General features: G+C 42.9%; 1 protein-coding gene across 2 annotated transcripts in view; it reads right to left on the bottom strand.

The window, feature by feature from the left end:
• Positions 1-1,217: 1,217 nt before the first annotated feature.
• LHFPL2 (LHFPL tetraspan subfamily member 2) overlaps positions 1,218-24,138 on the bottom strand; it is a 122,195-nt gene continuing 99,274 nt past the window's right edge. For both annotated transcript variants that reach the window (XM_071581122.1, XM_071581123.1), the window contains 2 exons: positions 17,420-18,199; positions 1,218-2,479 (listed from right to left, as the gene is read on the bottom strand). In XM_071581122.1, the coding sequence (XP_071437223.1) occupies positions 2,223-2,479; positions 17,420-17,849 (687 nt within the window). In that variant the 5' untranslated portion in view covers positions 17,850-18,199 and the 3' untranslated portion in view covers positions 1,218-2,222. The remainder of the gene's footprint in view (positions 2,480-17,419; positions 18,200-24,138) is intronic.

Below are 24,138 nucleotides of genomic sequence, written 5' to 3'. Positions count from 1 at the left end.
TTGGCAGTGGTGACCTGGACATTGGACTGCCAGCCACCCAAGAAAGCTAGAACTGTAAAACTACTTATTAAAGAATTTTTAGCTGAGCTACATGCTACTTGTACAGCTGCTAGCCCCTCCTTCCCAGCTGCAGAGCCTCCGAGGTGAGGGCAGAGCTGAGCTGGGGGCCAGGCTGCAGCAGATGCTGCAGTGGGGGACAATGAACCAGGGACAGACCCAGTGTGTGCCCTCAGGTATGCAGGATGTGTACGGACCAAAACCCAGGAGACAAACAGAGATGTGGACAGGGGGTGCGGGCTGTGATTTTCATCCTCGGGCACCACTTTGTGCTGGTAATTTTGCTTTGCTAAAATCTTGCTTTGTGCAGGCAGTTGGCAGAAGTGGTCCCAGACCGTAACTTTTGTGGACAGTGTGTTAAGTATTTAAAAGAAAAGTGAATTACTCGTTTTAAACTAGAAGATAGTGGATGTGGATTGCAGGAGCAGGTGAATGCAAGAAGAGGCTGGATTAAAACAACCCATTTTTAATATGGGCAGAAGCTGACCTTATTCATTGCACTGCATCTCAGGTCACCTCTGTATCCATCCAGCACAGAGTCTGCAGGTGCTCTGGGAGCACACAGGTGCAGGCTGGAGCTGCTCGGTGTGTGTCATGGTGTCTGAGGTGTGTAGCAGGCATGGGAAGGGGCCTCCACTCACTCTGTGGCTGTGCACCTGCCCCGGAGGCTGGCCCAGGGCATGAAGTCAGCACCTGCTGAGCAGCTCTTGTGCTGCAAAGAACTTGAGCAGTGTCTTGAAATTGGCTCTCTGATATTTTAGTACCTATAAATAACTAATGGTACACTTGTAGGGACTGATCAGGCATAGACAACAATCTCTGCTCCCTGTTACACAGTGAAGCAATGCTGGCACTGGATGATGTTAAACTACCAAAAAGTAAAAAGAGGAATATGAAATTCACCTACTATTTAATTAGAACTATTTATCAGATTAATTATCCCCAATGCTCCTATGGCACAGTCAAATAATTTTTTTTTAAAATGTCTTTCAAACTTGTCTTCTGAAGTAGTTCTACTAAGTGAGGCAACACCACAAGTAACAAAACCAACTGCCTTTGTGAAAGGAATGTCATTTGTGGCAAAGTCTGTAATTTCTGCTGATTTAATTGGAAAAAGGGTCCATACAATACAAAATTTTTTAAAAAAAGAAAAGGTTAAAAAATAATAATCTTCTCAGTCATCTAGAATTTGGCCAGACTTCCTGAAAAATTTTAATTTCCTCAAGACTCATGTGCCTCTGGGTCATGAGACAGACTGATCTGTAGACTAGGAATGAAGTTTCACTGATGAGAGAAAAAGTAATACTGCTGAAGTAAAACATGAGATCCTCAGTTGTAGGAGAGTCTGCAACCCAGGTCAGGCTGTGGAGAGTTGTTGTCTGCTTGGGACTTCCAAAATTTCAATAAAGGCTACTTCAATTTTATCTGAATCAGGTGAGAGCCAGCGTAACTACTTCTCTGTCTAATCAGTGGAAATAATTTACCAGCTAAGTAACAAGTTGCACACACCTTGTGCTCTTAAGTTTCAAGACAGAGAAAGCTGGCAGGGACTTAACTTTCTAAATGCTAAAGGATTGGTGTGAGCTGCATCATGTCAGCTTTGCCCTCTCCAGCATAGACTTACTATCCAAGAAGGCACTGTACTTTTAGGAAGTTCAGTATCAAAAAGGACCTCAATGAAAAGTATGGTACCAAACCAAGAGGTGGTGAAGAAATACCAGTGAGGGGAGCCCTTGGAAAAACAAAGCCTTGTTAAAACAGGCTTCCCTTTTGCATAAGAAAAGATAAAAATGTGCTGGTTTTTATTATTTTAAACTCAAATTCTTCAAAGTGACCAGGGTGGGTCAGGCAATCCAATCAATCAGAATTTGTCAGTTAAAACATTGCTGCTATATACATGTGATTACTCACATCCCCAGTTGGATTAATATATTCCACTGTGTCCTGATCACAGAATGAAACTAAAAATATCCCCAAGTATTTACATTCTAGTTTCTTGGGATCCTTTCTCTGATCCTCATTGCCCAGCAAGGAAGAAAGACCCTTTCAGTAGTTCGGTGCTGGAATGCCTGGGGCTCAATCACAAAAACAGGTAAGTGGATCTACTTGTCCAGTCAACGGAAGGCAGATAAAGATCCAGGTGCTGGTATTTTTCCCCACTGGAGTTAAAGGAGGCAGATAAGGTTTTTTCCTTCTTCTATTTCTTCTTGCACTTTGTCACTGGATGTGGCTATTTCAGCTTGTGCGGAGAAGACTGCACAGATGAAGGTCAGAACAGTGCCACCGATGGCTGTGTAGAAAGCCCAGCCCAAGGAGCAGTCCCCTAGTTTGTAAGCAGAAGCATAAGGTCCACAATAGCTTGTTGCCTTCTGGCAGCCCCAACCTGCAGGGTAAAGTATCAAGCCTAAGATAAGGAAGAGCCCTGGAAATAAAAACAGAAGGAAGTTTAACAGTCAGTTTAACACCAAATGCAGCACAGGTAGTAATGGTTGCTACCCACTCCTGAGCAGCAGGATTAGGAGAAAACTGCTCCTCCTCATCCATTCAGTCTTCCTTTACTGATTATTCCCTGCTGTAATGCCATGCAGTCTTTGAACTACATTTGGAGTAAATTGGTCTATTGTGTGAAAGGTCTATTTTATATGATAAGGGCCTAGTTCCACTAACTAGTTCCTAGTTTACTTTTCTAGTGATGCAGGAGCAAAAGTCTTAACTCCCCATCTTGCTAAACTGCCCAAACACTGTGCCTCAGTCTGGAAGTGAAAAACTCAGACTAGATGTTTTGCCCATCTGATTGTCTCTTGTGTTTGCAGTTTTCACTATGAGGACCAGTCTCTATTGAAGCAGTGAAGGGCTTCATTAGAGAAATTAAAAGTCACCTTAGTGTCCCTGCACCCATGATATGTGATGGGAGACTTAATCAAAAAGCCTAATATGCTAGTGGCTACAGTGCTCTCTTATGGGGCCTGCTGAAAAAAATCACAGTGAATTAAACACACATCTCCCTCCAACAAAATATGTAGGAAGGAGCTAAACATCAGGACAACTCACAGGTATCCAAATTTGCTTTTTGTTTTCCTTAAAATTTTAGAAGCACAGGAAAAATTACAAAAAACAGTTTTGCTTAAACGCGACCAGTTTATCCAGAAAATTAATACAGCCTTCCAGATCCCATAAATATTTCTGATTCATTTGTCCCAGGACTTTTATTCGACCTGGCATCTTGATGAAAATAGCTGGTAAAAGTGCTGCCACCTTCTAGAAGTGGGCAGAAAGTTATGCACCTAGAAACAGTCTTTTTGTCTTCTCTAAACTAAGTTATGACCAAAACCAGCTGTAGAGACTTGTTCTTCCATTCAGGCAGCCTTTTCTGCAGTATGTTAGGTTTCCTTAATTGCTTGTTTAAGGAAATTCAGCCAGATGCAAGCTGGGTCCTAGCTAGTAAGCAATTTACACAGAACACAAAGAACATCATCCAATTGTCTAAAATCAATGTCTATGAACGCCAGACATTTCACAAAAGAAAGTCCTTCCTCCAGCATTTTTCTAATGATGACACGACACCATAGGCATGAATGACCAAATGTCATTATTCTTTGGGGAGGCAAAATCCATTAGTGAATGGATTTCTGTGAAGGGATTTCATCACTGCCTACATTTAAGAACCAATGACAGGTTTTATGCCGTATTTCCTGGCTGGTTGGCCAAACTACATTATGAATAAAATATTGCTTTATCTTGGACAGACCTGGATAAGCTGTGCTTTCATCCTGCTGAGCCTTCCAACCATTTCAGACTAAACACCAGCAGTTCCTTCTCCTCTATTCATCACTAGTTCACTGTTCTGTGCAACCAGCATGACCACACGATGTATCTTTCTGACTGTATATTGGTGTGGGCCAGTGGCCATTTTTTCTCATGGTCACAAGATCTTTAGTAGGTAAAACCCACCACCACCAAATTAAAAAGCCAGATCTGAAATGCCAGTGCAGCTGCTGCCAGCAAGGAAGTTTTACAAGTTTACTACTCCATCACTCACAAACTCAGAGCCCAAATTTAACAGCAAACCTGCCCTTACGGCTGAATCATAAACAGGACCAAGAAGAAACTTTTTACGAAATCTGGAGCACTGAGGAACTCCTGAAAGCTACTGGTTCATGGCATGTATGCCCCAAGCAGAAAAGCCATTATGCAAAACTCAGCCCCTCAAAAGGCTGCAGCACTACTGCCAAATGTAGCCATTGGGTCTTTACTGACTCAGAACTTTTTTTTTAATAGTACAGAAAATTCCTGAAGAAATCCTGACTAGATGCGATAATTTTACAAAATCATTTAGGTTGGAAACAACCCCTGACATTGTCAAGTCCAGCTTCTGACTAAGCACCACCTTATCAACCAGATCATGGCACTAAAGTGCCTTTCTAAATGCCCAGCATAATAAAAGAAAAAAAATATGTTCACTACCAAAACTCCTTTCTACTACTCCCTTTCAGGGCAGACAGAAAGCTCATGTGCCTCTTAGCACTATCACTAGTATTTATCATAATTTCTTATTTCATTAAAAACTGGTTCTCACTTGCCAGGAAAAATGAATAAAGATGATTTCATTAAGCCAATTCAACATACCCACAACAGCAACACACTCCTTTGATTTCATGCTAATGGCAAATGAAGAGGCACAGACTCCACATCACATACCCAGCTCAAAGCTCAAATACCCAGAGCTATGGCTGATCTATACAGGGTCCCTTCCTGACTCTCCTGATGTGCCCAGAAAGGAATGTTCAGTTAATCAGAAGCTTTGCCTCCTGCTTCACGGTAACTACAGAAGAGACAGTCACAGGCTGCAGAGCTCACCTCAGTGACTCCTACAGCTTGAACAAAACAGACAGGTTATGTTTTACTACCCACCAACAGAGCAAACCATTGACTAAATTAGAAGTCAAAAATCCAAACCATTTAACTGTTCAACTACCTGCAACCAGAAACCCCTGAAAAAGAACCATCTCTCCACTCCTGGAAACATGGATGCAGAAGGGCGAGAAGGGAAAAAAATACCATGTGGAAAGGACAAAGTAAGACACAGCAGGGGCAGCAGAGGCAGGAGCGATTGTGATGCTTCTTAGAAAGTCATGTTCTGCTTTTACATAGGCACAATGGTTAAATGCGAAGGGAATAGCTCATCAGTTTCTGTGCTCTTCCACCTCTGACCTATGGAGCACTGCAAATCCCTTCATGCAACACAAAAAAGCCAATGAGCTGCTTCTACAGAAAACACTGTAGCCTTGATCTAGATCAAACACACATTCAAACAGCTGCTGCACTGAGCAAAACCCACTTACAGGCCAGTCAGTGGTGAGACAATGCACAAAGAGAAAAAACACTGTAAATTCTCAGTGCTGATTATTCATGCCAGGGCCCATGGAGCAGACCTGACCAGGTCCCTTACCCCTCTTTGCCTCTACGACAGAACTTTAAGCCTAATTGCCTATATCCCTGCCTTTCTGTAGCTGCTGTTTAATCCCTGGGGCTTATCTGCACGCAGCTCCCTTGCTTTGGTTATTTCTTTGCCTAACCACAGAGCCTGGAATCTCTGCTCGCAGTTCTGCCTCCAATACCTGACAATCTGCTTTTCAAAGGAGACACACAGAGATAGAGTGCAGAGCACGAGTGATAGCCCTGAATGGGATCCCAACAATAACTGCATCAAATCCATAGCCTGTCGGTTACCACATTTTTCTTTTACAGCTTCTGCAGCAAGAGAGTCTTAAGAAAAATGTGGAAGGAAGAGAAAGAGGTTTTGAGTTGACTGTGGAAAGCATGAACCAGCATGGGTCACTTGGTTTTGTTTTCTGAAGAGTCACTGGGGGAAGATGGAGATGGGAACTGGATGGGCTGCACAGAGCCAAGAGCAAAGTATCTTGCCAATGAATGAAACACGTAGGGGGCATGGCCTGGAGGACTGGCTCACCATGGGCTGGAAAGGGGAGCCAAGTGCCTTATCCCCAGCATTCCTTTGTTCCAGCAAGGCACAGGAACAACTTCTACTACAATCTACAGATTTGTGTATAAAATAAAATCATAGGATACCAGGTTGAAAAGGGTCCTGAAGGATCATCTGGTCCAACCATTCTTGGTGAAAGCATGGTGTAGGCAAGATGGCCCAGCATCCTGTCCAGCTGGACCTTAAAAGTGTCCAACATTACAGAATCCACCACTTTCCCAGGGAGATTAGTCCAATGGCTGATTGTTCTCATTGTGAAATATTTTCCTCTTGAGTCCAACTGGAATCTCCCCAGTAGTAACTTGTAACCTCATCTTGTCACTCCTGATCTTTTGCATGTGACTTCTATAAGGAAAGCCAACATCTTCTCTGTAGCCATCCTTTAAATACTGAAACAAGGGGATAAGGTTGTCCCTAAGCCTTCCTTTCCCAAGGCTGAACAAACCCCGTTCTCAGCTGTTCCTCACATGTCAGGCTTCCTAGGCCTTTGATTGTCTTTGCGGCCCTTCTATGGACCACCTCCAGCCTGTCCACTTCTTTTTTGTACAGCAGGGACCAAAACTGAAAATATCACCCCAGGTGAGGCCTGACAAGCACTGAGTAGAGCGGGATAAAGATTTCTTCATCTCTGCTGGTGATGGCCCTGATGCCACCCATCCTGTCACCTTGCTGAACCACAGCAGCACACTGGTCCCTCACACTGAGCTTTGTCCACCAGGACCCCCAGTTCCTTTCCATAGAGCTGCTCCTCAGATGAGTAGATGCCAGCTTCTGCTGCACTCCTGGATTTTGCTTTTCCAGGGCCAAGACCTTACACTTCTCCTTGTTGAGCTTCATAATGTTCTTGTTATCCAACTCTTCCAGCCCATCCAGGTCTTCTTGCAGGGTGGGTGTCCCTTCCCAAGTGTTCACTTCCCCACTCAGTTTGGTATCACCAGAAAATTTTGTCAGGGCAAACTTCATACCATCTTCCAGATCACTTATGAAGATATTAAGTAGCACTGGGCCCAGTAATGATCCCTCAGGGACACGAATTGTTATTCCTGGTAAAAGTTGCTCTCTGGATTGATTAATTATTGTAATTCTCAGATTACTTGAATTTCATTCAGTTGTTCTTACACTTGACTCATTCAAATATTAATTCTGTATTTAGTCTGTATTGTGCAGCTTTCTAAGCCATTTAATGATATAAATTAAGATTAAAGATTAAGATTAAAGATTAAAGCTTTTTTTACCCAGACCAGTACAAAGCTTAGGTTTGTGTTGTATGATTTTATGTCAGCATAATCTGATAAAGCAACAATGATCTCCTTTCAACAGTTTGCCTGGGGACATATCTGGCAGGAGGACAGTAAAGTTAATGATAGAGATTTCTTTTTCTATTAAATCAGATTTTGCCCTTACCCCTCTGTCTTTGAAGTGAAGACAATATTCAGGAGAAGGGACAGAGAACAAAAATTGAGTACTCTGTCTGAAGAAAAGTTCTCTGCATTGAATCCTTTCAGTTCTTCATGCTGCTGTACAGTAAATGATATTTAATTCACAGCCAATCCACCTGTGGAATTTTTGCTGTTTTTCCCCCTGCTGAGATAAAGAAATTCACTTTGAAAACATTATGAACTGTTTTCCACTGCACTCTTCTACAGGCTCACAAAGCTCAGGCTTGCTCTGTCCTAGATTTTACCCTCCTCTCTGAGCAGAGCTTTGCTCCTGAGAGTGCAACTTCTGCTGTAAACATACAGTTGTTCCTACTTTTTAATTAGTTCTATCCCACTTCTAGAAATCAATATGATAATTTTTCATAATTACATATTTCTTTTTGATAGTTGTTGCGAGTTCTGTTACCTTCCTTCCTAGGATTCTTTAAAATTGAGGTCTGAAAGAATGCCACACAATGTTGTTAGATGCCTAGGAATGACAACAGAAAACTATTCAAAAGACTTTTTTATCCAGAGACCTCATCTGTATCTCTTGGGTGTAAGTCTGTCAAAAAGGCAGTTAAATGCCTTCCTGACATCCGATCCCGTCAGATCTCGGAAGCTAAGCAGGGTCAGCCCCGGATTAGTACTTGGATGGGAGACCTCCTGGGAAATGCCGTGTGCTGTAGGTTCTAGTCCTGAGGACTTCACTGGCACTGTCCAAGCTCGCTCGGCCGTGGCAGATGAACCTCAGGACTTAAACGGTGGGGCCAGTTCTGCACACACTGAGCCTCGCCTAAAAAATCCACTGTGCAGGCTGGAAGGGCACACCCACGTGGGGACAGCCCTTCCCAAGTCTTCGTTCGCGAAGCCGAGCCACACACACACAAGTCTGTCAGCAGAGAACATTTTCCCATCTTTCACTGGAGGCAATTTGGCCACATAACCTTTTATTATAAGGCCATAATTACTTGCTTTCCAAAAGAAGCCTTTATGAGATTTAGACTTTAATGTTACTATTAGTTTAAATATGTTTCCTGATTACAACAGCCTATTAAACCACCAGGCCTTCTATACTCAAATAATGTAAAAGCAAGTCCTTTCTCCTAAGACACCAAAGCAAAACATTACAGGACACCGAGTATCAATACAGTAGAATGCATCGCTGTGCAACAGTGTTTCAGAAGACAGTTAAGTAATGCTTTTCCTATACGAGTCCTTTTGTATTTGTGGACAAAGAACTTTCCACCTTTTTAAGGGCCTGCAGCTGCATCAAGCAATTGCTTCTCTTGGTTTTTATACACTGCCGTGGTACTGCCAGGTCAACCTTGGGGAAACCAACAGACCAGTCTATTGTTGTGGGCATTTGTATGCCACATTATATGCTGGGGTCAGAGCTGAGTGAAAGCTTTTCCATTCCATCCTTGGAAGCAAACCTTGAGGCAGGAGTTAGGCAGATGCTTGTTTAGCTAAGCGAAGGCATGCTATTTAGTTTTGACAGTCTCCTGCGCAGCTGCTGTTCTGCCATACTAAACAAGAGCATATACTAACAAAGCCAATTTCCATTGCAAAGCCTCAAACTATCTACTCATTTCCTAGCAAAATAGTATAAAAGCTTTTTAAATATTGTTGAAGAAACAGGAAATTAAACAGCTGTGATCAACGAGGTGGCACTGCAACAGGCTCCCATGGAGCAGCACAACCGAGCAACAATATTTCAAAGGAGGAAGAGAAAAAGGGTAAAGGCAGGGAGGGACAAGACTTGCAGTGCAGTGCAGGTGGGCCACAACCCCAGGGGAAGTGATCCTGATTGTTTTCATCTTCTGTGCAACCCAGAAGATTAAGGATCAGCCCAGGGACACTGCAACAGCAAGCACCCCTGCCTTTATTGCTCGTATTTCCACATATCAATACACTACCCAAACAATTTCATGTGTTAAATATTTCTACAAATGTACTGCTCTAGCTGAAGCCAAGGAGGCTTCCAAATACACAAACTTTATCTGAAAACCCAGCAGGGATACCACTAGGTCACCACTGGTGCACTTTTGATCGCTTCACGCACTGACAGACAAGCAAAGTGACGGCCTCCAGCTCAGCAGCTGCACAACAGACCTTCAGCCTGCGAAATGATTCACAAATACCGCTGCAATCACCAGATGAGAGCTGACGAGGTGGGGCAGGCCCAGCTGACACGGTGGTTCCAGCACTCCACACTGGCAATAGGAAGTGCACGAGGGTAGTGCTGAGATGCCCAAGGAGCACTGTTGCAGCACCCACAGCACAGGGCCCCAGACCTGCTCCTGCAGTTGCTCTCCATCCCCTTGGATGGCTGCCAGACCCACAGATACATGCAGCTGACCAGAGACAAGGAAGTCTTTGCCCCAGAAGAAAGGGGAGCCTCTGCATGCCCTAGTGCCCTGGAGATGGCCTCTGGCCCCCCTGGAAATGCTGCACAACAAACCAAAAAAACTTCATAACCTTAAGAAGATCAATGCCTTAAAAAAACCTACCTGGACACCACAATTAGTGAAGGTTCACACAAGCAGAGGTGATTTGGGATAAGCTGGAAGCATGGCTGTTGAGGTGGAGGAGGGTTGCCAGCAGGCAGTGCGTTGAGGCAAGGTTCACACCTTCATACCTGCAGTCACTGCAGATAACCTGCTCCCATATATAGATTTCAGTATATCTGGGATACCCTAAGCTAAGGTAGGAGAATTAGTAGCTTAAAACTATGACCAGGTGATGGCTCAAAAGCTGCACAGATTTTTTTTCCCTTTTAAAATTGTCTTAGTGTGATATAAGAGTATGCAGTTCCCTAACCCCTACCATCACCAAGCTGAGGAAGAGGATAAGATCCCTACTCTCACGTTTCTTTTCCCACATTGGCTGGCTGTCAGCCATGGAAGGTCACTGCACTATGGGAGCTCCCATGTGCTGGATGTCAACCCAGCAATTAAGACAAGATAAAGCATCTTATGGGAGAAAAGCCTAATGCTTACAAGATTTTAGCAATGTAGAGGTAAATACTTTCCACTCATAGGGCCACTGCTCATGCACAGCCACCTCTCACATTTTACCTTAAAAGCCGATAAAGCATTGAGTGTTTTTAATCCAGGACAACCTAATAAAAGGCCTTCTCGAAGATGCTAAATGAGAAATTCGGTTGTGGATGGTAAATTTGCGAGGTTCACAAGTCAGAGAAGGAAGTATTAGGCCATATCAATTCCTCTATCCATGAAAGAAACAGAAGAGTCAGTACACTTCACATCATTCACCATAACCTTTTTCATTGCTGTTAAACTAGTGAGGGCCATGCGCTTCAAACCGTCCATTAATCCTGCTGAATTAGCAGAAATAGAATGAAAATTGACCACAGCTTAATAAGGGAAGCCAAAGCAACAACCTGCCTTGGCTTAAGCAGAGGTAAAAGGGATGCAGGTCATCTTTTTCATGGCATTACTTTTCCTCAACACTGATTCCACAGTACAAGCAAAACCTCAAGGGTGCAGGGGTGGGGGTGAGGAACTGCAGAGGAACTAAGGCTAAGCAAGCAGGAAAAGGCAAAGGGAGATGCAAGAAGGGGGGAATTCCATGTAGCTTCATGAGTTGTACAGCAGCAGAGTGCAGGGCATCTGTACTGGGGAAGGAAGCAAAACTCAAAGTGACAGATTTCCCCTCCACCACACCAGGACCAATAAAGACTAAAGTTAGCCCCCTGTCTTGAAAGAGCTCCTTTCATCTTTCTTCTTGTGTTTGAGTGAAAACACAGCATTTGCTGAGTTTAAATATTTTCATAGTGTTTGCATCCTATATACAAACAACAGCATCTGTCTTGGCTCTGAGGCCTGGAAAAGAAAATCTGACAGCAATGGAACCCTGCTGCCCTCCCATCAACCCCCTGCCTCTCTGGGTCACCAGCACTCCTTTCCACATCACCAGGGCAGGGGTGGAAAGAAATTCTCAGCATCTCACCTATGCTGGTAAAGGTAAAGGACCTCAGTGTGCACCTGTGCCACAATAAAATTTTTGCCAGTGGGTAGCATGAGAGTCTAAGCACTGTTTGATGGACGAGATTCAGGCTTGCCAAGAGAATCAGTTGCCAGACCTGGTCACTGAAAACCTGAAACTTTTATTATTCTTCTATTTATTTTAATCTGCCATGTATCTAGTGGTTCCCAAGTGCCCAGCTTGATAGTGCAGGAGATGAGTTGACCATGAAATCCAAAAAAACCATTGAAATCCTAATTTTTTTCTTTGAAGTTATTTAGCACTTGAACTTAATTTTCCTTCCCTGGCATATTCCAACACAGCAGTCCCCTTTGCTTGAACTTTCAGCAGCCAAGTGTGTATTAGATGTCATGCTGGCATTTGGCCATATAGGTTACAGGAAGCAGACAGCAAAAGCAGTTCAGACTGTCAGGATTTCCATTAGAAATCCCTCTCCCCTCCCTCTTTCTTTCTTCCCACCCCAAGAATTCAGAATTCTGGCATCAGAAAAGAAAAACTCTGAGCTGAATCCAAAGAGGAAATATGCTTTTTGAAAAATGCATGCTCTGCATTTCAGAAAGACAAACAAGAAGCTTCCTTGCCTTTGAGGGCAAACCCACTCTTGCTCTGTTCTCCTACTGCTTGGGCTCCCTGTCTGTGCAACAGCTTCTGTAGCCTGCAGGCAACAACATGAGCTCACAAGGTGCTTTTTCCCTTGCTCGCTGGTTTGTCCCTTTCTTAGACAAAATAATGCCTTTTTACAGTGTGATGCTACCACAGCCAAATATCCTAAACTATACTGCAACTATCATAACCTTTCATGTTATGGTCTGAGCATCAAAGAGCTATAGAAGCCTCATGCCCCTTCCACCACAGCTTATGTCTCCTGCTTTTTGTCCTTGGTCCAATAAAAAAGGCCTGGCTGACCTTCCGTGTTCTCCTCTGCAACTCCCAATGGCCTCCTTGCCTTCCAGCAGCCAGGAGTGTGCAGTCCACATGGCTGCACACACCTTGAGCCCACCCTGCACAGCTGGATCCTACTTCATTCACCCCCTACAAGAAGCTCCAGATCCTCCTCCCCTTCAGATGGTTCCCATCACACTGCTCAGGCCATCTTCCTAATTGCCCAGCCTCCCAAAATGAGAATGATGCCCAGTAAGTACAACAGGCTGAACTATTTCCAAGTGCAAGAGATGTAAAAAAAAATTCTTTCAGCAGCAAAGATAGTTACACACGCAGATGGCTTCAAACTGAATTACATCTCTTCATTTTACAAAATTGCAGAGAAGTTTTGCATGTAAGAGAAAAGCTGCACTCCTGGCACTGAACTATTGCCAAGGTACTGCTGCAGTTCTGCTGCAGGAACCCCCCAAGACATGGCAGAAGCAAACTGGAGAAGACATGAACAGTAATACAGTGAAATCATGGAAAGGTCAGAAGAGTGAATCCAGGAGAGCTTGTGAGATACCTGAAAAGAGAAAGTAATGGGGACAAGTGTCTGGGGAAAAAAAACAAGCCTCTCAGACCCTCGGAAGGAAGAAGCTGAGTCATCCGCCAGCAATGCTGGAGGAGAAACTGCTGAGGTGACAAAGGGAGGCACAGAGCTCCAGCAGCTAGGCCCAAGCAGACAGACTTCAGCAAAGTGTCCAACCTAATGCTCCCAGCCTGCCTGCAGCTGCCTTGGGAAACACAAACCTCTGCTTTGGCTCACTGGATGTGTACCTGTTAAGGATGTGATTGCCAGTGGCACAGCTACCTAACACAATGCAGCCATGCATTCCCCTGAATAAACCAGAGACACCCCTCACCATGCAGCCAGGACACAGATGCTCTTTGGATGGATGCAACTCAATTTTTACATGCTTTTTTCCCCTCCATGTTCCTGTCAGGAACCAGTTTAGTCAAGCCCATTTGAGCTAGAAGACAGTGGACTCTGAACAGAGAAAGCGATGGGAAGGGGGTGACCTGTGAGAGGCCTCTCAGTTGAAATCCTTAGCACCCTGGAACGACTAGAGAACAGGAGCTATTTCTTCCTGTTTTGCTATATATGTGTGGCATGGCAGGCCTACTCCAGCAAGGCAAAATAGGAATACAAGAAACTGAATTGCCAAACCCATTTTGTCTTCCTGACATGTCAGCACCCTTTCCCGCTCTCCCCAAGCCTTTGTGGGCACACGATGTGCAGCTCCCCAGAAGCAAACACAGGGCCTGCTCAGGTGCTGGACCGACACAATATTTGTGCACTAATTTAGCTGCCACATAGGCATGCACTAAGGAGCTGCTGGCAGGTTGTGGCTCACCTGCAAGTCAGGCAGCTGCTGGCTGTGGGGAAGGGTCCTGTCCACCCAGCCACGACAGGGCTTAAAAAAGAAGTCAAGTAAAGTTGTTCATTGTGAACTTCATAAACTATCAAAGATGGAAGCCAAACCTGGTTTAGGCTCTGTCCTAAGCTCCCCCCACCTTCCTTTAAGGTGAGGTTATGACTGGATTATATTACTCAGCACCAAAGTGAAGTACACAAGCCCAAATGAGACTTGTAAACCCAAACGCAACTACACTATATGCATACCAAGGTAAGTCAATAGGGGATCACCAATTTTTAAAATTTTTTTAGTTTATTTCCTATACGCACATGATTACTGTGAAAATTTACTTTTAATTGATACTTGTCAGTTACCATGTAATAACATCCTGCCTCTTCTAACCTCTGCATTTCAAGTGATTCATGGACTGTAAAACCAGAATACTTTACCCAAAAAGACCAAGGAAAGTCTGCCTGATCTTCTTGCTGCTGGGTACTAATCATCTATTCAATTATATGGCTCTATTCTCTGCACTCTCTAATGCAGAGAAAAGACGCTTATCCAGATCAAACAATCCTCAAACATCTCCAAAACCAGGGCTACTGATTACTGTTTCTACAGCTATAGAATGAAAAGTACCACAGTCTGAAAGCAAGGGTAGAAGATCCTGCTCTATAACAAAGGAATTACAGGAGTTCAAACAAGAGCCATATTTTCTTCCTTTATAGCTTTGAATGTCTCATTTTCTGAAAAAGAAAAACCAAAACAAATCAAAACCCCACAAAACCCCACCCCCAAACAAACAACCTAATGGACTAGGTATGTGTATGCCTTCTCCCTGCTCACCTAAATGAGAATTTGTATGTTTGTCCAAGGGCCATAACAGAAGAAATGTTGCTTTCTGTTCTGCAATTTCACCATAGACATCATCCAGGTCACAACCTATCTTGCTAGACTGGAAAGAAATATCCGGTGTCTGTTATTGTTTTTTCATTATGAATTCCAGGAATAAATTAACTTGTTGTATGTTTCTAATTATATTAAATCTCCACTGCAAAAATATAGAGATTTTAAATAAGATTAAATCTGTAAGATCCTGAGTTCGTGTAGTGATTCTACCATGAGTGTATCTCATCTTTGAAAAGGAGATGTTTGACAAACTAGCAAATATTGGACTGATACAGGCTGATAAAATTATTTTATGAATTCTTCTCCTATGCTTATGAAAAATGTAATTGTTCATATTTGAAAGAATAATATGCTTAAACCCATTAAGGCAGGGTTGTATCTTGTTCTCTGGTCAGGGCATTGGTTTAGCTATCATAATTCCTGTATGGATTAACCATGCTGACAACTGTCCCTCTTGAGCAACTTGCTCAAGCATTTTTCAAAACTCAGGAACTGAGAAAGTTGAAATTAGCAGCCATTATAAGTCATAAGGAAAATAATTGCAACTAAGTAAGCAGATGCTGTAATGCTGCTGGCACAAATGTGCCAGTGGATCCAATAAAACTAATCTTCCCAAACGAATTGTGAGACACAAGATGCCTGGCTGCAAACATCAGCAGTGTACTTCTCGTAGCAACTGTTTCAGTAACGTGACCTTTCTATTACCCGGTTTCATGCTGCGTCATTTATCTGAATAATAAGCAGGGAAGTATTTGTATCCTCAGGACAGCTCAGGAAGAACTGATCTATCCCCTAACATGTAAGAAATGCTTTGTCAACCATATTTTTCAATCTCTTAGGCCGCAAGTCCGATTACAAGTACAGCCAGATTGATAATAAAACATAAAACTGTCTTTGCACGTATTTTCTCACAAATACATGGTCTCCAGAACACTACTCTAAGATACAAGATACTTCCTGCTAATCCTAGATTACAGATTAGGTATTTTGAGATGGTATCAGTTTTATGTAAAGTCAGCTTTTTAACACACCCAAGTCTAACATGCCAGAGATGTACTTACTCTGCTAAGCAATCTTTTTCATAAAAATACCCCTCCAACAGAAAAGAAGGAAAAAAATTGCATCTCCTGAAAAAATGTTTCTTGGATTGTAACTATAGGGTAAGAAAGCAAGAAGCTAACAACTTCTGGCTTAATCTGCACTGCCAAGCTGTTTCCTTGTCACCCTGCTTCTGGCCAATTCTGTAAAGCAGGAGTGGTTACAGCAAAACTTGTCATGTTTATCTGAAGGACACTCATATGCGAACAGAAGCATCTTTAGCCAATTTAGTGATCTAATTCTGCTCTGAAGCACAAACCTTACATTGTGGGTAGCATGAAATAAGTGTTACAACTTTTATACTGAAGACGTATGAAGTAGAAAACAGTGAGAACTGCTGTGCCAGTGCTTCAGGAGCCAGCATCAGCCAGAGCCTGGCATGTAACGCTGGCTCTGGGGGGTTGCAGCAGGCAGTAAATTCAGTTTTCAGCTACTTCTCAACGTGTGTTAAGAGTAAGAGTAATTTGGGTGTCAACCAAGCAAATGAAGCCAACCAGCTCTATAAAGGCCTGAATACCTATTATTATACCTCCTCACCTCCTGGATAGGTACTGCCATCACAGATATGGCTGGCCACCTCAGTGAAGGTGAAAAGAGGTTAAGTTGGATTCACATTTAAAGCTAACAAGTTAAAACTCCTAAGTTTTGTTATAATGAAATAATTCTGGGAGTTGAAAATATCTGCTTGAGAGCACTACCAGGTGAGAAAAAGAGAAGTGTCCCTGCTCATTTCCTCCCTCCTCACAGACTCTGAGGGCTCCCTGAGGTGTGGCAGAAGACCACTCTCCTCCTCCACATGACCACACACACACAGAGCACAAATGATAAAACTCTGTGTATGAGACAGGTTCTCCCCACGCTTTCTGTCAATTGCAGAAAGCTGAATACTTCTCCAACTAGGGCTGTCCAGGGTTGGTTTACTAACAGTCATTTAATCTCTGTAAAATCTATGGTTTAAGCAGAAACACCAAATCTCTAGAACAAATTCATCTTTTCAGGCAAAGCACAGCTGATCCTTGGCCAGTGAAAAGATAAGCTTACTGAGCTGTGTAACTGCAGCTGAACAATAAGCTGGCTAACAGAAGAGTTTATCACAAGGTATCATTTGCCAAACTCACAGCTTTGAAGCAGGTTGCTTAGCAGTAAATGCTGGAGGAACTGGGTATGCAACTACATGCAGTTCTTAGCCCTGGGGTGGTATTTACTCTCACCACAGTCATGAAGCCTCTGAGACACTGAGAGAACAGCCTTTCGTCCATGGAAAAATGACTAAAGTAGCGAGAGGGAGACAGACTGTCTTAATGTGAGTATTAACTTTGTTCTCTGCTGGTGACAAAGAAGAGAAGTTTTTATAACTGAAAGAAATTCAAAGAGAGGGGACAAAAATGAACAGCAAACAAATGCAACATTGGTCAGTTCATTTTGGCACACATCAGGCTGCAATGCTGCTGCCAATGTCAATGTATTACATGCTGTGTAGCTATAAATTTCAGTTGTGTTTGAATAAACATCAGCGTATAGAATCACTCTAGGTCTGCCTAAAGGCTAAAGCCTGTCTGCACACAGGCCAAAATCACTACTTTTCTTCCACTGAATGGGCCCCAAACTAAAAGTGTTACTTGCTCTCAAAGTGTACGTACCTGCAATCCCTTGTAGCAGCCCACAGACATTAAAAATGCTTTTCTTCATAATACTCTGCACACACATAGTAAAGACAGACACAAATGCCACGGTACAGAGAATCATGATTCCCATGGCTAGGAAAATAGCGGTCGCCTGCCAGAACCCACTGGCAATCTCATTGAAGTTTTCAGCATAAGGACCACAAAATGTGTCTCGTCTAGAAAACTGCATGTGGGAGATTCTGGTGCAGCGCCCATAGATGCCCAGTGTGGGGTGGTAAGGCTCCTGTGATCCCCCTGTTCTGTTGTCCACATCCTCGGAGCTTGAAGGCTTTGCTTTGCCAATCAGCCAGTCTGCGCTCATGAAGGCAATGAGCTCTGCGAAAGCCACCACGATACTCAGGAGAGTCCATAGCATTGACCGACATGTTACAATGACATGACACATATTGATGTTCAGTGCTTGTGATCAGTGCAGCAGACAGTCTTAAAATCCAGGCACCAGGGAAAAATTAAATTAAGAAAGGAAAAAAGGGTCTTAAGAAAATCACTGTGGCTGCTCTGTCTACTCTTTAAACGCACAGAGGCCAAGGTCAAGCTTTTCAGGAGAAAAAGTGAACAGCGCCAAGTTTCCCAAGCAGTGCAGTCATTTGTTCTCTCCGCTTAGTTCCTCCTTTTTTCCTTCTGGGATGATGAGCTTTGAAGTACACTTTTCTTTCTTAATATTCATACTGGCACATGACACTGAAGGCTGGCAGGGGAGGCTACAAGGACTGCCCACTATTTGACATCACACACCTACAAGAAAAAAGAGAAAACACATCTACAGTGAGAAAAAAAGTTATTTCCACCACCGCAAAGAGCCAAGACCTGGCACAAATCCACATCAACATACAAAAGCTCTAACAAGGGCCCATCAAGCAGAGCCTGCTGGAAACCTCCCTGGTTTGTCCCAGGGGAGTAATTAATCTTTCCCCCCACCACTATACTTAAAGTACCTGCTGCCGATACTTATGCTATCTGTTTTGCCCTATCCCACTCCGAGTGTTTGTCAAACACTTTGCAGGCAAAGGTCTCAGTAACACCCAGTGGTCCCACCCACTCCTACTACCACACCCCCATCACTTTCTTCTGGCCGAAATTACCAGAGGTGTGGCAGTACCCCGGCAAAATGTTCAGACATGTTTAAGCAGTTTCACAGATGTGCAGCTCCTGCTTTCAGTTTGGGGAGGCAGCATGGTGTGACTTTCGGATGGAAGACGAACACAGTGCCAGGAGCAAAGGGCAATAAGGGAACCATGTTGCCACTCTCTCCATTTCTGCTCACTACAGCTGAGTCAACTCCATCTCAAGAGGAGATGAGAAGGATTACAGCTAAGGACAGACGACCCTGTGATGTGGTGACCCCTCTGAAGCCTGGATTTTGTAGGAGTAGTGTTTCCCTGGGATCTGTATCCAGGTTTGCACTAGTGTTTCAGAAAAACAATCTACCTGCAGGTATTTCACATGCTTCATTTTGAACTGATGCCAAGAACGGCAGCCTGTGGTGCGTGGTTTATGCCATTGTAAACAGGAATCTGTGGAAAAGTGCCCCAGTCACTGCCAAGTGGCCAGGAGTGGTGAGCAAGGTTGCCAGTCAGCCTTGAGCTTCCTAACTCCTCTCAGTTCCTCTCTTCCACAGTCCTGTGTGTGCTGCGACTGCTTTCCCAAAGACTTAATGCTGCCTTTCAGTGGTAACTGATGACATTCCCAGAGTTATACTTAGTACAAGAGGCAGAGACCACTATACTTCTAACTCCTCTCCAAATACTGGCCTAAAAATAACAAATGGGTCATTGCACATGTTTCTGCCCTAACTGAAACAGTGTTGCCTGAAAGCAACGGTGGGAGCAGCAAATGCTCTCATGTTACCCCTCCATGATGAGAACATAGCACTTCCAAGTTGTCCTCACAAAATCCAAAATATTGACATTGAACTGCAGGCAAGAGAGTGAAGAACAGATCTGGACCTCACTGCTGCACTGTTACCAAACACTAAGAGGTCAGCAGATGCCAGAAAAACAGACACCCCTAATATTTTTTTAGCTTTGTCATGGGGTTGGTATTTAATTTCTTAGGAGTTTTGAGCCCAGTGGCTGAATACTAGACCCACTGAATGCAAAATGAAACACACCCACCACTTCACACATTCAGAATTTCATCCAGCAATTTCTACTCCCTCCTATATGAGCCATAGTGAATCATCCACAAGATTTCATCCAGCAATTTCTACTCCCTCCTGTACTGGTAGTAATGAATCGTCTAGATTTGGCAGATTCCCTTGGTATAAGGGGCTTAAGCTCATGTGCCAACAACTGAATTAGTCTGCCTTAGTTCAACGTTATGGCATTGCCTTAAAAAAACACAAAACATACTTAGTCGTGCCTTTAGACATCCTGAGGTAACAGCTCAGCTACTTTTCCGTTTTTCTGGGGGGAAAGCATGAAGTTTTCAAGCAACCTGGCATACTAATGACTCGAATACACCCTTTGTAATAACAGAGCACTGTAGTGTCAGCCTGCCAAAAAAAAGTTAATTTGCTCAGTATTTCCACTTTAAATGACTGGAATGTAGGAAATGTCCACTACAAACCCATATTTTTCTGATGTCATCTGCATGGTTAAAGAGAGTTTAAGTGAAAATGTCTCCATTTTTTAAAAGAGATGATCCAAAAAGCTCTAGAATCTGTTTTTCTCTGCAAGACTTTCATCTATATGAGCTTCTCATCTTTATAATTCTGGGATTTTAATTGAGGTGCAAGGGACATGAGAGCTGGACACTCATCATAGCTGTTATTGCTTACCCTGTACCTGCTGAATATAAAATACTGTTTATTGAACACAGATGAGAACAAAGTTCATATTTACATAGGTAGGTGGAAATTCCAAATGAACACCGGCAGTCATAAAAGCATGTCACTCATAACATGGTATGTTATACTAGAGGAAAAGACCAAACCATGGGGCTCTTTTCCAATTGAAATGTTAGTGTGAGAGTAAATTGCATCAACATTTTAAAACACAGTATCTCCAGAAAAACAGCCTGTCTAAAGATAATACAGAGGTCATATCAATTCTCAGAACTTCACAGGAGCATATGCTTCCTTGTTGTGTAACACAGGGAAACTTTGCAGTATCTGAAAGTTAGTTGGTAGATGTCACTGAGAGCTATAGTCCAGCTGAATATACTTTGGTTTTCATTAGAAACTTCACAATTTGTTTTTTCCTGGGCAATGAGTATCTTATTCTGGTGCAGAGCAATGTATCCTTATTCACGGGAGAACTTCTGCATAAGTTCATTCTCACACTAGTGATGCCTTGAAATGAGAGCACCACTCACCTACAACTCTTTTTTGTTAGCAGACAGTCAAAAATTTACAAAGTAGGATGGTGAGCCCAGAGGAGGGACAGAGGCATTTCTTCTTTCTGAGGCTTAGCAAGGAAAGATTGCAGAGAGAGTACTAGAAAATAGTTACATTCAGTAACATTTATGTACTTAACCTTTTCCTTCCAACAATCTCCTCGTCCCCTTGGTTTTTCCAATGAACCTAACCAACACAGCTCCAACAATCTGTTTGTGCGATACATGGAAGGCTTTCCAGCTACAGTCTGTGCTAAATATCTGTGCTTCATGAAACTTCCTTCCAGCACTCTGCTCATCCCACCCCTTTTTTTTTTTCAATTTTGCTCAACAGAAACTCCGGCTAGGCCGTTGCAAGGCTGACAACTGGCTGTTTATTCTTCCACTCAAGTTTCCCATCCCTTAACAAGTTTTTTCCACAACAGAACAGTGTGTTCTTCACAGCATGCCACTCAATATCCATTTCTGACTGACTGTCAAAATATTTGCTTTGACAACTCAATTTGAAAATATACAATGGTTCTTTAACTCTTTTGGTTTTAACTCATTCAAAATAAGTCTTGCTGAAGAAGCAGACTACAAAAAGTAGCCTCACTCCTTAGTCATTTGCCACTCTGCCCCCTATTTTACTATAGCATTCAGTGCACAGGAGTGGAAGGAAGCTATCCATGCTGGGAAGCAGGTGCCCCAGCAGTGAGACAGCCCTGCACAGCAAGTGCCCACAGGAACTGCACGCCATGGCAGCACATGGGTCTTGGCAGTACCGTCCTGCCCCAACATATTACCCACCATTCCTTGTCTGGATGGCACAGCGCTTGGATGGGTCAAAGCTATACTTTCAGCCTCATTAATTGGCTACTGGAACCATGTTCACGGTCAGGCTTCGCAGTAAGTGAAGTCTAACACAGCGAAAAGATGTCAATGAGAACATCAGATTCTCACAGCATCCAGAGAGAATAAAACTGGTTCTCAAATGCATAATTTTTTTGTTGCTTTAAGATAACAAAACAAACCATCTTAAAACATCATTAAAACTTTCTCTTCAGATGCAATTTTGACAGCCAGATACACTGCCTCCAGTCGTACTTGCACATCTCTAGTGAAGAGTATTCAGCTCCTGCCTTTTATTACACAACATTGCTGTATACAAACTATATAAACAACATCTATTTTTCTGAACTAGAAACACACTTGCCTCCATTTTGCTTACACTGCCAAAACCAAAAAGTCAGAAGCAGATCCAGACTGTAATATTTGAATTAAGGTTTTCATTTTAGAGTCATTGAATTGCAGGGCTTTGGTTTGACATACCAGGCAGATAGGAAGCAATAGCTGCAAAGTTCAAATCTGAGTCAATCACATACCACGGCTGTTTATTTTAAAAAGGTGTCTGACAAGCATTGTACAAGAAAAGCACAAGTGCCCTCCAGAACAACGTTATGGTCAGTCATTCTTGCTCACCATATGATTGGACTGAAACCAGAGGCTTGGACTTAAAAGCTATGCTTCAGCTTTCACCCTTTCCAGCCTGGTTTTCTCAGCTCAAGAGTGAGAATAAGACATTTTTAGGTAAGTGGCTTTTGGCTTGGCTTAAGCAAACAGCTGAATGGAAGGCCACACAGACTGCTGAAGCCAATCCCAGTTTATGAAGTAAATCCAGGCACAATTAGACATTTTCTTCTAAGTCTTGATGGGGTCCAAAGCACAACTACATGGAGGAGTTTCTAAACCTTGTTTACAATACACAAGCTTGAGCACCTCATAATGCAAAATGTGCAGATTTTGGGAGCCTGGGGTACTGCTTTCTCTGAAATGTTGTTCACTACCAGTCATAAACACTCTGAAAATGCTTTGAACTGTGAGAGTGGATGGGGCTTCTATTTGTGTTGATGTTTGCAGACTCATTGTTTAAAACAAACACTAAGAGACTCACATACTAAGACTCAATTACCTCAAGCTGACCCCCACCCAGATTAACATCGAGCTCCCACTTTATGCAGCTTCCATCACTGGGTGTTGCTGGAGGCAACCATCAAACTACTGACGCAGAAGGGACTACAATTCAGACAATGTGGTATGAGCATTGGAGATTATTAATTTTCTGGGTGAGTGATAAATGTGGGTAAATAAACTTTTCCTCCCATTTTGTCGTCTCACTATTCTTCCAGGAGGAGATGACAGGATTCTGCCAATTTCCATGCAGTGTCCAAAGCAGTGGACCAGACACCAAGCATCATTTCTCAGGAGACAGAACCACGAACACCAACCCATCTCGCTGAAGGTGCACCTCTGCATTTCTGTCCCCACACACTTAGAGGTGATTTGCAAATGTAAGAAAAGGTATATTCCTCACATTCCCCTGTCACAAGAGAACAGGGTGAAGGTTTAGTACTTAAGGAAAGCCCAGTTATCCCAAAAGGTTTGGTGTAGGCTTTCTCTGCAGACCACAAGGAGCTATGCTGGCAGTGGTTTCTGCTAAGCAACACATAAGCACCACAGGAAGCACCTGGACCAAGAAGAGGGAAGGACATTCAAATTGACTTCAGTGTGTCTTTGTTTTGTTTTTTTTTTGGATACAACACAGTTCAAAGTCATCAAACATATTCAGGGTCAGATAACAAAACCGAAGGTGCTTTAAAGCTGAAGTTGTTGCACAGCTTCAGGGAAGTAGCAGAGAATAAGCAAAGGATTCCCACCCTTTTTCAACCACCTTCATATTTTCATCAAATTATTGCCTACTAAAACAACATTCCAGAGCAGAGCTTTTTACTTGAAGAAAGAGCAAAGCTTTGATTAGTCGTCACTTGTGAATTAAAGGAAGACAGCAAACATTTGCATATCTCATAAATATTTAACTGTTATAAACCTACACACACATACTAATGAGAGCATTATTGTGACAGGCGGCTGAAAATATGTCAAACTCTCTTCATACACAGATGAATTTCACTGGTAAGGGAAGGAATGTAGACTTACAATACATCATGTCTTGTTCCCACTGGCATGATGCAAGATACGAAATTGAAAACTAAAATATTTGGCAAAATAGTCAAAACTCACTGAAGTATCCTAATCAAATCCCTATTTCTTTGCATTTCCTTTGAATTGTGTACTTGAGCCTTTTCCTACCAAAGGCAGAGCTTGTAGATGTAAAATTTAAATGAAACTATCCCACATGGGCCCAAACACTAGGTACACCAACAACTGAAAAATAAACATAGAAACAAAAAAATTAAAAAATGCTGGCAGTGAATGTTATTCTCCTGAAGCTACGCAGGATGTTTATTCCATCTCATCCTGCAAGTGCTATGGAAAACGCTATTTAATTACAGTGGGAT

This window comes from Pithys albifrons, chromosome Z (assembly GCF_047495875.1).
Source record: "Pithys albifrons albifrons isolate INPA30051 chromosome Z, PitAlb_v1, whole genome shotgun sequence".
NCBI lineage: Eukaryota > Metazoa > Chordata > Aves > Passeriformes > Thamnophilidae > Pithys > Pithys albifrons.
This window is presented reverse-complemented; position numbering and strand designations above follow the sequence as displayed.